Source organism: Acomys minous (genome assembly GCF_964271855.1).
Source record: "Acomys minous genome assembly, chromosome: 2".
Lineage (NCBI taxonomy): Eukaryota > Metazoa > Chordata > Mammalia > Rodentia > Muridae > Acomys > Acomys minous.
The window spans coordinates 51131863-51145118 of record NC_140484.1 but is presented as its reverse complement, the minus strand read 5'-3'; the positions used below and the strand labels follow the sequence as shown (position 1 = coordinate 51145118).

Genomic DNA, 13256 nt, shown 5'->3' with positions numbered 1-13256 from the left:
GGAGCGTCAGGGGCGGGCAAAGACGGCGGGGGCGGAGGGGCGGTAAGAACGCCAGCGATTCGCGGTCGCGCAGCAGTGACGTAGCACGCAGCAGGCGGGGAGGACGTGCGCGCCCCCGCTCCTTCCTCTTTCTTGACTCCATCTTCGCGGTAGCAGGAGCGCCGTCCGCGGGTTAGGTGAGACATGGGCGACGGCGGGGCCGGGAGCGCTCGGTAGCAAGCCGTCTGCGCGCTCAAGGGATGCGGGGAAGGCAGGGGACAGGGGCTGTTCTGCGGCCTTGTCTCGTCTAAATCCTGGCCGCTGGCGAGCCCAGCCTTCCGCATGTGAGACGGCCTGCCCCGCTTCCCCATCCCCTGACCTCTTTTTTTCTGGGACGTTTCTTTCCTTTTCTCACAAGCCTCTGTTTCTTCAGTCGCCAACATGCAGCTCTTTGTCCGCGCCCAGGAACTACACACCCTCGAGGTGACCGGCCAGGAGACGGTCGCCCAGATCAAAGTAAGTGTGTAATGCTCCGTGATTCTACATAACCTCCTCTCTTTCGTTATCCCCGGGCCCGCGGGGAGTATTTGTCTACTTTTAAACAGTGTAGGGTTTGTTTGTTTACCTATAGGCTCATGTGGCCTCACTGGAAGGCATTGCCCCCGAAGAGCAAGTCATGCTTCTGGCAGGCTCGCCGCTGGAGGATGAGGCCACCCTAGGCCAGTGTGGTGTAGAGGCCCTGACCACTCTGGAAGTGGCTGGCCGCATGCTGGGAGGTGAGTGCTTTTTTTCACTAGGAGCTAACGGAATGTGTGTGGTTTTAGCTTGTAAGCTCATCTCTGTGGTAATACACTGGTGCCTTCTCGGGTCTTTAGTTCATAGTTGTACTTTTTTTTTTTTTTTAACTTTAATCTATGTACATTGGTGTGAGGGTGTCAGATCATGGAGTAACAGAAAGTTGAGCTGCCGTGTGGGTGCTGGGAATTGAACCTGGGTCCTTTTTGGAAGAGCAGTCAGTGCTCTTAACCACTGAGCCACCTCTCCAGCCCCCTCATAGTGGTACTTAAGCCCTCTACCAGACTGTGGTTCTCAGTGTCCCCACTGAGAACCTCGAGGCCAGCCAGGGCTATACAGAGAAACCCTGTCTAGAAAAAAAGCCAAATACATGTCAGAGTTCTGCATACGGGGCTGGTGAAATGGCTCAGAGGTTAAGAGCACTGGCTGTTCTTCCACAGGTCCTGAGTTCAATTCCCATCTGGTTATAACTTATAACCATCTGGTGCCCTCTTATTAATTCTTTTAATTATTATAATTAATTACCTATTAATTATACAGGCAGAATGCTGTATAAATAATAAATTTCTGAAAAGGTTTGTATTGGTTCTCAGGGTGCTCCTGTCTTTGTTTTGTATGTAGAATGCTATGAATGTGTATGCGTATGGTTTGCTTTGTAGAATCCTGGCCTTAGAATGCATAAGCTGGCCATGGTGGCGTTGATGTGGGAGCCAACCTTGGCTAACTATTCTGTGACCCCCGTCTCCATCGCTGCAACTTCACTTCGTTCCTTGTTCTGCCCAACTTGTCATTTAAAAGTTCAAGAGTTCAGGGTGGAAGACTTGTGCTGAGTGTGGCACTGCTTCTTTTCTTTTTTCTTTCTTTTGAGACAGGGTTTCTCTCTGTTATCTTTGACTATCCTGGATTCGCTTTGTAGACCAGGCTGGCCTTGAACTCAACGTGATCCGCCTGCTTCTGCCTCCCAAATGCTGGGATTAAAGCCGTGGGCCACCACTGCCCGGCTGTGGCATTGCTTCTTACCCGGTGTCTTTCTCCCACCACCCACACAGGTAAAGTCCATGGCTCCCTGGCTCGTGCTGGTAAAGTGAGAGGTCAAACTCCCAAGGTGAGTGATGACAGAATTGGTATTTGGACTTTGTTTTTTCTGTCACAGCAGATCTTACCAGTCTTTCCCTTTCTCAGGTGGCCAAACAGGAGAAGAAGAAGAAGAAGACAGGCCGGGCCAAGCGGCGAATGCAGTACAACCGACGCTTTGTCAATGTTGTGCCCACCTTTGGCAAGAAGAAGGGCCCCAATGCTAATTCCTAAGTCCCACTGTGATCCTGGCACTCTAATAAAGCCATTTTGCCCAGGCATCTTAATTCTTTCTTTATTTGTTTTGGGGGGGGGGAAATACAACTTTTAGGCTAGTTAAGTGCTTCTTGGTCATCAAGAAGGGTAAATTAGAATCAGTTACCAGCTGGTGGTGGTATAAGTGGGCGCATCTTTTAGTTCCAGTACTTTGAAGGCAGAGGCAAGTGAATCTGAGTTCGAAACCACCCTGGTCTACATAGTGAGTTCCGGGCAGCCAGGGTTACGTAGAGACCCTGTCTCAACAAACCAAACACAGACTCAATGTTAAGGCTGGGTTTTTTCTTTTTTTGGGGGGGGGGGGGGTTCTTTTTTTTTTTTTTTTTTTTTTTTTTTTTGGTTGTTTGGTTTTTCAAGGTGGGATTTCCTGAACTTGCTTTGTAGACCAGGCCTTGAACTCACAAGATAGCTGCCTGCCTCTGTCTCCCAAGTGCTGGGATTCAAGGCCACGCCTGACTTAGGCTGTTTTACTGTGAAGACACCCATGGAAAGGAGGGGAGGGCTTGGGTAGGAAGTGGAGCTGTCTTCACTGATTTTGAGACCAGCTGTAGTCTCAGAAGTCCAAAGCATGAGGAACATGGTGTCTCCCATTTTCAGAAGTTGGTATTGCCTGATGACATAAGCATCGTGACCTTGCCTGTGGCTGAGCAGCTGGCTAATGAACGGTTCCAGTGCACTTGAGCCCTCTGCTCATCTGTGGAACCATGGAGTGAGGCTGAGTTTGGACAACACTCCTTTCCATTTAACCCTCTGAGAGTTGTGTAGATGAAACTACAATGTTCTGAAACCAGTGCCAGGCCAGCTGTAGATACGTAAATAGTGACTACTTGCCTTTCACTCTTGGCTTTTAGCATTTAATCTTTCACTTTTGTACTAGTGGGTGTGGATATGTCCTATGTTCAAGCAGCTGTTAGCTTTTATTTTGAGACTGCAGCCCAGGCTGGCTTTGAACTCAGCAATCTTCCTTTCCTAGCCTCCCAAGTGCTGTTAGAACAGATGTAGATGGCCACACCAGGCTCGAGCAGTGTTCAAAGGATAAATCCAGGAGCTCACTTCTCCAATTCAGGCCCTTTGTAGGGAAAAGTACAAAAACTATGTAGATGGGAGTCAGGCATAGTGGCCCACACCTTTAATCCCAGCACAAGGAGGCAGGGAGAGGCAGCTATCTCTGAATTTGAGGCCAGTATGGTTGTCTCTAAAATTAAAAGTAGTTACGCACATAGTGGCTGTGAAAACCCACTGGAGAGCTGCATTTGTTTTCCTAAGAATGTCCTCAGATACAGCTGGGTGTGGTGGCGCACGCCTTTAATCCCAGCACTCGGAAGGCAGAGGCAGGCGGATCGCTGTGAGTTCGAGGGCAGCCTGGTCTACAAAGCAAGTCCAGGATAGCCAAGGCTACACAGAGAGACTCTTGTCTCAAAAAACCTGTGGAGGAATGCTAAGTGAATGTATCAACCGTCCATAATGCGCTATTTCGCCAATCAGTTGGGCAGAAGGACAGGAAGTGGAAGAGGAGGGGAAAAGTTGGAAAGGGACAGTACGGATTTTTTTGATGGTTGGAGGAGGACCAGGGGTCACAGTGGCAAGTGCTTGGAATATATGTGTGTTACAAGGTTTAGAGCAGTTTGTTTAGTTTAGAGTAGAATCAGTTCAGACTCTGCCCTGCGAAGTGCTGGCAGCTTTAAAGTATGTTTCAGTCTCCCCATGTCAGTTATTTGCTTTGTTGGCCGAACAGACACAAAATACTGTAACAACAACAACAAAAAAAAACCCCAAACAAACAAGGCTGGGCGTGGTGGCGCACGCCTTTAATCCCAGCACTCCGGAGGCAGAGGCAGGCGAATCGCTGTGAGTTCAAGGCCAGCCTGGTCTACAAAGTGAGTCCAGGACAGCCAAGGCTATACAGAGAAACCCTGTCTTGAAAAACAAACAAACAATGTTCCTAAAACCATTGTTGGGGGATGGTCTGATGTATTTTGATGCTAATTACTGCTTGCTGTCTGACCAACCTTTTGCTTAATAAAAAGCCATCCCACCTAGGCAGGGCAAAGGAGATAGGTGGGGCCAAGAGAAAAATTCTGGGGGGGGGGGGGAAGACCGCCACCAAGAGGAAGGAGAGAGACCTAAAGAGAAGAGAGGAAGGCTGCCATGGGTTAGATAGAGAAAAAAAAACACATGGCCCGCGGTATGGATAAAAAATCCAGCCCAGATAAAAAACATCAACAAGTATTTGGGATTATAGATGGGAGGTAACTTGATAAAAGTTATTAAAAACAGATGGCATGGGATTGAGACAGGGATTCCATGCCTGTCCCATTATGAGAGGTAGTTTAAAAGATTGATATCTGTCCTGCCCCAGGTTAACTAAGACTATTTTAAAATATAACAAGTGTCTGTGTCTTGATTGATGGCTAACCGGACCTACAGATAATACAGGTAATTTTTAAAACAATAAGTGGTGCCCAACGTCGACCCATCTCCCAACAGTCCACTTCCCATGATGGCTGGACACCAGCCCACATAACTAACAGATAGGCTTGTTTGACTCAGTTGTTTTGTTTGTTTGTTTGTCTTGACTGTCCTGGACTCACTTTATAAACCAGCCTGGCCTTGAGCTCACAGAAATGTGCTTGCCTCTGTCTCCCGATACTGGGAGCAAAGGCGAGCACCACCACGCCTGATGTTGACTCATTTCTATCACAGGCTTACCCTACAGATATTCCATTAATTCATGAGTGGATTAATCCATTAATGCGGAGCCTTCAACCTATCTGCCTCTTTTTTTTTTTTTAAAGATTTATTTATTTTGTATACAGTATGTGTCAGATCACATTATAGATGGTTGTGAGCCACGTGTGGTTGCTGGGAATTGAACTCAGGACCTCTGGAAGAGCAGTCTGTGCTCTTAACCACTGAGCCATCTCTCCAGCCCCTATCTGCCTCTTAATACACTTCATAACACTAAACAATAGGAATTGAATTTCAACACAACTTGAGGGCCTTTGTTTTGCTTTTTCGAGACAATCTTTCTCTGTATAACAAGTCCAGGATGGTCTCAAATTCATAGCAATTCACCTGCCCCTGCCTCGTGAGTGCTGGGATGAAAGGTGTGTGCCACCACGCCCGGGTTGTCTATTTATTGTTTTGTTTCGGTTGTTTGAGATAGGGTCCCATGTAGGTTCAGGCTGGCCTGTAAATCTGATATGTTGATATCTTGATCTCCAGATCTATTACTATGCCTGGTTTATGATTTGATTCTTGTGGGTATATTATTAGTATTACTATTACTATTATGATTATTATTATTTTGGTTTTTTTTTCTAGACTGGGGATCACTATGTACCTCTGACTATCCTGAAACTCATCATGTAGACTTTGAATTTACAGAAATCAGCCTGTGCCAGGCGGTGGTGCCACACGTCTTTAGTCCCAGCACTCAGGAGGCAGAGTCAGGTGGATTTCTGTGAGCTCGAGGCCAGCCTGGTCTACAAAGCCAGTCCAGGACAGCCAAGGCTACACAGAGAAACCCTATCTCGAAAAAAGAAAAGAAAAAGAAAAAGAAAATCAGCCTGCCACGGCCAACCCAGAGCTGGGATTAAAGGCGTGAGCCGCTACGCCCTGCTAAGACTAATTTTGTTTTGTTTTGCTTTGTTTGTTAGTGGTGGTCCGTTTTACTGTTTAAAGGGTAGTTTGTTTTCGTACAGTTTGCTACAACCAAAGGAAACAAGCTGGGATCAGACATTCCGAACTCCGCGAGCCAATCTGCTGTTAAGAGCTTGGCCGACCGAAAAGACTCGGGAAATGTGCGGAAAGAAGGTTACGTCACCCTCACGCACAAAGGCGGAAATAACCGAAGAAGCGCCGGAAGTGGCGGAGCTGCTACGGCGGAGTGGTACCCGACTCACCGCGCCAGTTGCCATGGAGCCCGCAGGGCTCTGCGGCTTCTGCCCGGCCGGGGAATCGCTGCCCGCGCGCTACACCTGCCCGCGCTGCAACGCTCCCTACTGCTCTCTGCGCTGCTACCGGGCGCATGGCGCCTGCGCTGAGGACTTCTACCGCGACCAGGTGCTGCGAGAGCTCCGTGGCCGGAGCGCTTCGCCCAGCCGACTGGCTGGCGCACTACGCCGGCTGCGTGAACAACGCGAGGCCGAGGATGAGCCGGAGGAAGCAGGCCTCAGGCCCGGCGCGCGGCCGGGCGGCCTTTCTGGACTCTGGGAACGCTTGGCGCCCGCTGAGAAGGCGACGTTCGAGCGGTTGCTGAGCCGAGGAGAAGCCGGACGTCTTCTGCCCCCTTGGCGGCCCTGGTGGTGGGGCCGCGGTACCGGCCCGCGTTATCTGGAGGAGTTGGATGGTGCCCCGGGCGGGGATCTTTTGGCTCCAGAGTCCACCCCTGTGAGGACCACGGTGGAACCACTTGCTGAAAACGACGGTGCCGCCGCGCCGCCCTCAGTGCCCGTTCGGATCCCAGCGCTGGCCAGCCTGAGCCGCAGCCCGGCCTCGCCACTCGTGCGCTTCCAGCTGCCTAACGTACTGTTCGCCTACGCTCACACTCTCGCCCTGTATCACGGAGGGGACGACGACGCGCTGCTCTCTGACTTCTGTGCCACACTGCTCGATGTTTCTGGAGCCCTGGGAGCCCAACATGTCTTTGACTCTACGGAGCAAGCCCTGCAGGCCGCAGCCCACGTGCTGGAAGCTGGCGAGCACCCACCTGGGCCCCTGGGTACTCGGGGTGCTATGCAAGAGGCTGCCCGTATCCTGCTGGGTGAGGGTCCTGTTAATCAGAAGGGCTACACGCTGACAGCACTGGGGCACCTGGCTCAGACCCTGGGCCGAGCCCGGAAACAGGCTGTGGTTGGCGAAGAGCGAGATCGTCTTTACCGAGCCCGGAAGAAGTGCCAGTTCCTGCTAGCGTGGACCAATGAAAACGAGACTGCCCTCACACCCCTGGCTCTAGACTGTGCCAGGACCCACCGAGCCCATGCTGTGACTGCCGAGGAGATGGCATCCCTTACTGGAGAGCTGGAGCGGCTTTGGGGAGGCCCAGTGCCACCTGCTCCAAGGACTCTAATTGAGGAGCTACCTGGCTGAGCTGGCTATCCTTGTCATTAATAAAGATGTGACTGGTCTGCCCAGATGTTAGCAGGACCTTTCTTTTCTTAAAGGAAAAAATTTATATATATATATATACACATGCCAGAAGAGGGCACCAGATCTCATAGATGGTTGTGAGCTACCATATGGTTGCTGGGAATTGAACTCAGGACCTCTGGAAGAACAGCCAGTGCTCTTAACCTCTGAGCCATCGCTCCAGCCCTATTTATTTACTTGTTTTATTGCTTTTTCAAGACAGGGTCTCTCTGTAGCCTTGGCTCTTCTGGACTCACTTTGTAGACCAGGCTGGCCTCGAACTCAAGTCAATCCGCCTACCTCTGACTCCTGGGTGCTGTGATTAAAGGCCTGCGCCACCATGCCCGGCTCTTTAAAGAAGGTGTCTTGACCTAGGCTTCTCTTAGTTACTGGTGTAGTTGAGGGTGACCTTGAACTTCCGATCTTGCCTCTACCTTGACAGTGCTAAAATCACAGGTGCTGAAGATCAAAGTCCTCAAGTGTGCTAAGCAAGCACTGTGTAATTGCTTGGGGGGGGGGGACACACACCCCCAGGCCTGGAGTCCCCATTTCTGAGAGAAACCAGTTTTGTTCCACCCAGTCAGACAAACCACGTTTCAGCCTTTTCAGCTTTCCTTAGCTTGTCCCTCCAATCACTGGCCCCAGGATAGAAGAAAAACACAGCAAGGTTGAAAACATTTATCCAACAAGGAAAAATACTTCCTTCTGGGAACAGTGGCTCCTTCTTGCACTGAACATCTGTTCTGAGGCTGGTCATCCTTGCTGAGTAAAGTTGGGCACAGCACAGGCCCTTCTCCCACGTGTGTTCAGGCCAGAGCTGCTTAGACAAATCTGCTTCAGTAGACATAGGGTATGATTCGGTAAGGCACACGCTTGCAGTATTCCTGCCAGGCACGGCCGTACTTTCGGAGGCACTGCTGTTCGTCCCGGGCCTCCCGGTGCACCAGCAATGCAGCGAAGTAGAGGAGGTAGAAGTAGGGCAGCAGGTGGGTTACACCTGCGGAGGAAGCTGCGCCATCAAACACTAGCACACAGTTCTCTTTCTTTTTCTATCTTTTTTTGTTTTTGGTTTTGTTTTTTTGAGACAGGGTCTCTGTGTAGCCTTGGCTGCCCTGGACTCGCTTTGTAGACCAGGCTGGCCTCGAACTCACAGCGATCCGCCTGCCTCTAGCACCCAGTTCATAAAGGCTTCACAGGCTGCCAGGACTCACTAAAAGGCCCAGTGTCCATGAGGTATGGCCCATCTCTTCACTGATTATCCCCCGCCACCAGGCACACCTGACTCAGCCTCTTGTCATAACACCTGACCCATCCCCAGACCCACTCACCACAGGGCAAGGACCAGGCCAGAGCCATGATGAGGTCTCCCAGGTAGTTGGGATGGCGAACCATTCCCCACCACCCAGACACCAGCAGCTGCCTCCCTGTGGCAGTAGGGATGGTCTCAAGACCTGGAGAAAGACAGCTAATGAAACAGAACCACAAGTCCTACCGTTTGACCTCACCCATGGCTCCCAAGAGGCCCAGCTTACCAGCCACACTGGGATCAGAAGGATTCTTTCGGAATGTGTTCTTCTGGGTGTTGGCGCCACGGAAGATGTAGTACCCAATACCTGAGGGAAAGTTGGGGCCAGTGGTGAGGTGGAAGTCCAAGCCTTTTGCCTCTGACCAAAGCCTGTCCAAATCAAGGCTCTACTGTGATACCCAAGAGGCAGCTCCCAGCTTCAGAGGAGCAGCAGATCTGGGACCAACCTGACGGGCACTGAGTAAAATAGGAATGGAAGGAGGGTGGGGAACGGAGGGCTCTCCTACTGACCCTTAATGAGGCAGAAGAGCAAGGCCATGGGCAGCCCCAGAGGCTGTGGGTGGTAAAGCAGGAACTGGGCCTGCAGGCTGTAGGTGAATGGTACCCAGGCTAGGTCTCCAAAGGCCAGCATGAAGCCAAAACCGTCATGTATTATGTCCATGGTGGTGAGGACAGACTCCTGCAGGGACGGAGCCCAGACATACTGGCTTAGTGCAGATGACATCCTCAGGATCCCATCTTGCCTCCCCTACCCAATCCAGCCTCACCTCATACCAGAGGGCATCACCCACATACAGCAACTGGAAGCCATTGACCAGACACATGGCCAGTGAAGGACTCCCCCGCAGCTCCACCTCCTGCATCAGCAGGGACAGGTTGATGAAGACCTAAGGGAAGTGGGGACAAGGCCGTTGTGTGCCAAGCTCTCCCCTCTCTCAGCTGTCAGGTCACGAGTTGGCTGAGTCCAGGTCCAGTATCAGAACACCGGATTGCAACCCTGCCTTAACTTAAAACTCGTGCTTCCGAGACTGAGCGTTGCCACATGGGCAGAGTGTGTCTTTGCTAACACTCACTTTCCCACTGCCATGTGGAAAACAGGGATAAGCAGGGCCTGCCTTGAGTTCTTGTGTGGAGAGCTAAGGATTAGCTCGTCATCACACCCTCAGTCCAGTAGCTCCAGTGGACTGAGTAGTGTAGCTTCTTCAGTATTACTGACATAGAGTTTTCCTCAAGGGCACCCCTAACCAAAAAACCAAATCAAGGGCTCAGGGGTTAAAAGCATTGTCTGCTTAGGTCCTGAGTTCAGTTCCCAGCAACTGGCTTGCAGGTGTATATGCAGGCACACATGCAGGCAGAATATTGTATATAAAATAAATCTTTTTTTTTTTTTTTTAGATTTATTCATTTATTATATATACATTGCTCTGCTTGCTTGTACCTGTGAAGGCCAGAAGAGGGCATCAGATCTCATTATAGATGGTTGTGTACCATCATATGGTTGCTAGGAATTGAACTCAGGACCTCTGGAAGAACAGTCAGTGCTCTTAACTGCTGAGCCATCTCTCCAGCCCTTTTTGTTGTTTTTGTTTTGTTTTTTGAGACAGAGTTTCTTGTGTAGCCTTGGCTGTCCTGGACTCCCTTTGTAGACCAGGCTGGCCTTGAACTCACAGGGATCCGCCTGCCTCTGCCTCCCGAGTGCTGGGATTAAAGGCATGTGCCACCATGTCCGGCCTTTTTTTTATTTTTTTAATTAAAAAAAATTTTTTTTTTATTTTTGGTTTTTGCGAGACAGGGTTTCTCTGTGTAGCCTTGGCTGTCCTGGACTCTCTTTGTAGACCAGGCTGGCCTCGAACTCACAGCGATCCGCCTGCCTCTGCCTCCCGAGTGCTGGGATTAAAGGTGTGCGCCACCATGCCCCAGCATAAATAAATCTTTAAAAAAAAAAAAAACAGAGCCTGGCACCCCATCTACCTCATGCCTTTAATCCCAGCACTTGAGAGGTAGAGGCATGTGGATCACTGTGAGTTTGAGGCCAGCCTGGTCTACACAGAGAGATCCTGTTTCGAAAAAACAACAACAACAAAAAAAACAAACAAGCAAAAAAAACAACAACAACAAAAAAGACAAAAGCAAAAAGGAGTATCACTAAGTAGCTTCGGTTGGCTTGGACCGATATAGACCAGGCTAGCCTCAAACTCACAGAGATCTGCCTGGCTCTGCCCCCTGAGTGCTGGAACTAAAGGGGTGCGCCACTCCATCCAGCCCTCGCCATGATCCTAGAAGGAAACTTCATTCCATCCCATCTTACCAGGGAGGAAGTACCTTTAGAGTCTGGTACGTGTGTGGGCGTGCCAGTCTCCAGACCCGTGCTGGGCTGGGCCTGGCGGGATTATGGTAACTGTCATCCTAGTTACTTGAGTACCTGAGGCAAGTGAAGGGGACTGTGACTTTGGGACTAGCCTAGACTGCCCTAGTGAGACCTGTTTCAAAACGAAACCCAAACTCAGATTCATAGAGGGAACTTGGCACTCCTGCCTCTGTGTAGGATCTCCTCCAAGGTGGAAACAGGACCTCACCCGAGTCCCTTTGGCACTCTCCACCACCAGCGCTGTATGTATGATCTTAACACAGGAACAGCTGGTGTGTTGTCAAGGCCACCAATGACAAACAGGGTGTTAAATCCCACAGTCCACTGGAGGCACAGGCTGGCCTGCCCCTCAGTCAGCACTTGGTCGCTGTCTTTGAAGTGCAAAGTCAGCTTTGCAATTGACCACCACATCTAAAGCTGTGTGCGCTCTCCCCGCTCTGCACAGAGCCTGTCATCACGTCTGCTGTACATAGTTAGCTCTGTGGTACTAGGGCTGGGACCTAGGACTTTTATGTGTGCTAGTCAAATGCTTTCTCTCTCTCTCTCTTTTTAAGATTTGGTATTAAGACACCGGCCCCCCCCCCCTTGGTCTTAATAGTAAAGCAGCATCAGGAGTTCATAGCAGAGCAACATACTGGCAATTGAATGATTGATGATCGCTGCCCACCCACCAATGCTAGCCCACCCTGCTCTTCTCCTGGCCCAAGACCAGCACTGCTAAACCCTGCACGCCCAGCATACCCAGCCAATGAGGCCAGGTCTCAGCTCACAGAAATATTTGAAGTCAAAGGAACCAAGGCGAGGATTCAGCTCCCGTCCCAGAAAGAAGTCATACATGGCATTTCCTAGGAAACAGCGGAGAGTGAAGGAAGGCACAACAGCAGGCACCCCATCTACCTCACCCTACCTTACGGGGACCTTTCTCACCTGAGTTTCCCCCAGGAGCCAAGGCCGAGGCAGGAGCTACCAAGGCCTTCGCATAGAGGAGGAGGCTGAAGATGAAGCTGGTGAGAGTGGTTGCAAAGGCCAAGGGCAGAAGCATCCCAGAGAGTGCACCCAGAGGCAGCCCCGCGGACACCCCGAGTCCCACCAACAGGGCTGTTAGCACCAGAGCCTGGAAGCCTGAACCACAACATAGAGTGAGCCCTGGGTTTGCGAGCGTGCGCGCGCGCGTACACACACACACACACACACACACACACACACACACACACACACACACACACACACACACACACACACAGAGAGTTCTGGGAGGTCACTGGCCTGGAGCTGAGTAGCAACAAAAGAGGTTGCATAGGGAGATTCCCATAGTGGGGTGTGTCCTCAGAGCTCGTCCATGGACCTCCCGCTAGACTTGGGGGTCCACCCTAACCCCAACCCGGATCCATGTAACTCCGATTCAGGGAGAAGGATGGGAAGCCCCAGGCACCATTAATAGGGTAGCGCAGGCGACTCTTGTCCTTCAGTTCCAGGCCCTCCGCCACCTGCGGGTACAGGGCAGGACTTATGAGGGTTGGGGAGGCCTTTCCGCTGGTCGACCCCCCCACCCCACCCCGCCCCGCCCCTGGTCGGTTAGAACAGAGAGCACACCTTGCGCGCAGGCAGCAGGTAGAGCGCCACCTGCAGGCCGAGCCAGATGAACAATAGCAGCAGAGCCCGTGGGCTCCACAGCTCCTCCAGCCCAGGCAGGTATTCCGGTGGGCCCAGGAGGCGCGCTGGGCCGGAGCGGGCCACCAGGAGCAGGTGAAACATAGTGGCCGGCAGCAGGACCATCATCGCCGTGGTGCCTGGCGAGAGGGCCACTGTGTCACGAGGCCATTCCCCAGAGCTCTCTCAAGTCTACAGGCTTAGCAGGTTCCTAGCGCATAATCCTACCTTGATTTCTCTGCCTTCCCCTCTGCTCTTCCAACTCTTGTCTTTCATTGCACAAGCTCCCTGCTGAGCAGCTGCCGGCACCGATCCCGCCTCTCCCTCTGCCACCCGTGCACCCCGATCCGTCTGCCAGATTTCTTAAACGCCTTCTAGCACGTATTCTACCCTGCTCCCGTTAGGTAGTATCGGTTCAGCCTCCACCCCATCCTTCCTATTTACCCAACGGCCCCCCGAATTCCAGTGGGGCCTGGGCGGCCTCAGGAAGAGTCATGCTCTCTGCTTTGCCAGGGAGTGATGGTTCACAAACGTCGATCAATGAAACACAGCCCGCGCCATTCGGATAGCCGGGTTAGGACTCTGCATCTGATCTGCCCGAACCCTGAGGTGGGACAGCTGCTGCTCTTGTCAAGTGATCTTTAAATGGACGCGCCCTCTGCCCATCCTGGGCCCAGC

The 13256-nt window shown here is 51.6% G+C and overlaps 3 protein-coding genes across 4 annotated transcripts; 2 read left to right on the top strand and 1 right to left on the bottom strand.

The window, feature by feature from the left end:
- Positions 1-39: 39 nt before the first annotated feature.
- FAU (FAU ubiquitin like and ribosomal protein S30 fusion) lies at positions 40-2129 on the top strand. 2 transcript variants are annotated; one of them, XM_084762011.1, is made up of 5 exons: positions 40-176; positions 413-495; positions 611-755; positions 1824-1879; positions 1957-2129. In XM_084762011.1, the coding sequence occupies exons 2-5, from the start codon at positions 421-423 to the stop codon at positions 2080-2082; spliced, it is 402 nt and encodes a 133-aa protein (XP_084618137.1). In that variant the 5' UTR covers positions 40-176; positions 413-420; the 3' UTR covers positions 2083-2129. The 2 variants fall into 2 exon arrangements, with proteins under 2 accessions (XP_084618137.1, XP_084618138.1); XM_084762012.1 differs by having other exon boundaries at positions 93-176; positions 398-495.
- Positions 2130-5964: 3835 nt separating this feature from the next.
- ZNHIT2 (zinc finger HIT-type containing 2) lies at positions 5965-7261 on the top strand. The gene has a single exon (XM_084761295.1). The coding sequence runs from the start codon at positions 6043-6045 to the stop codon at positions 7213-7215; it is 1173 nt and encodes a 390-aa protein (XP_084617421.1). The 5' UTR covers positions 5965-6042; the 3' UTR covers positions 7216-7261.
- Positions 7262-7918: 657 nt separating this feature from the next.
- Positions 7919-13256, bottom strand: TM7SF2 (transmembrane 7 superfamily member 2). Its single transcript, XM_084761338.1, has 10 exons — positions 13023-13256; positions 12522-12718; positions 12361-12415; positions 11856-12050; positions 11670-11773; positions 9328-9447; positions 9071-9239; positions 8787-8867; positions 8583-8705; positions 7919-8251 (listed from the first exon to the last, which is right to left on the bottom strand). Exons 1-10 carry the CDS (start codon positions 13072-13074, stop codon positions 8091-8093), a joined length of 1257 nt encoding a protein of 418 aa, XP_084617464.1. The 5' UTR covers positions 13075-13256; the 3' UTR covers positions 7919-8090.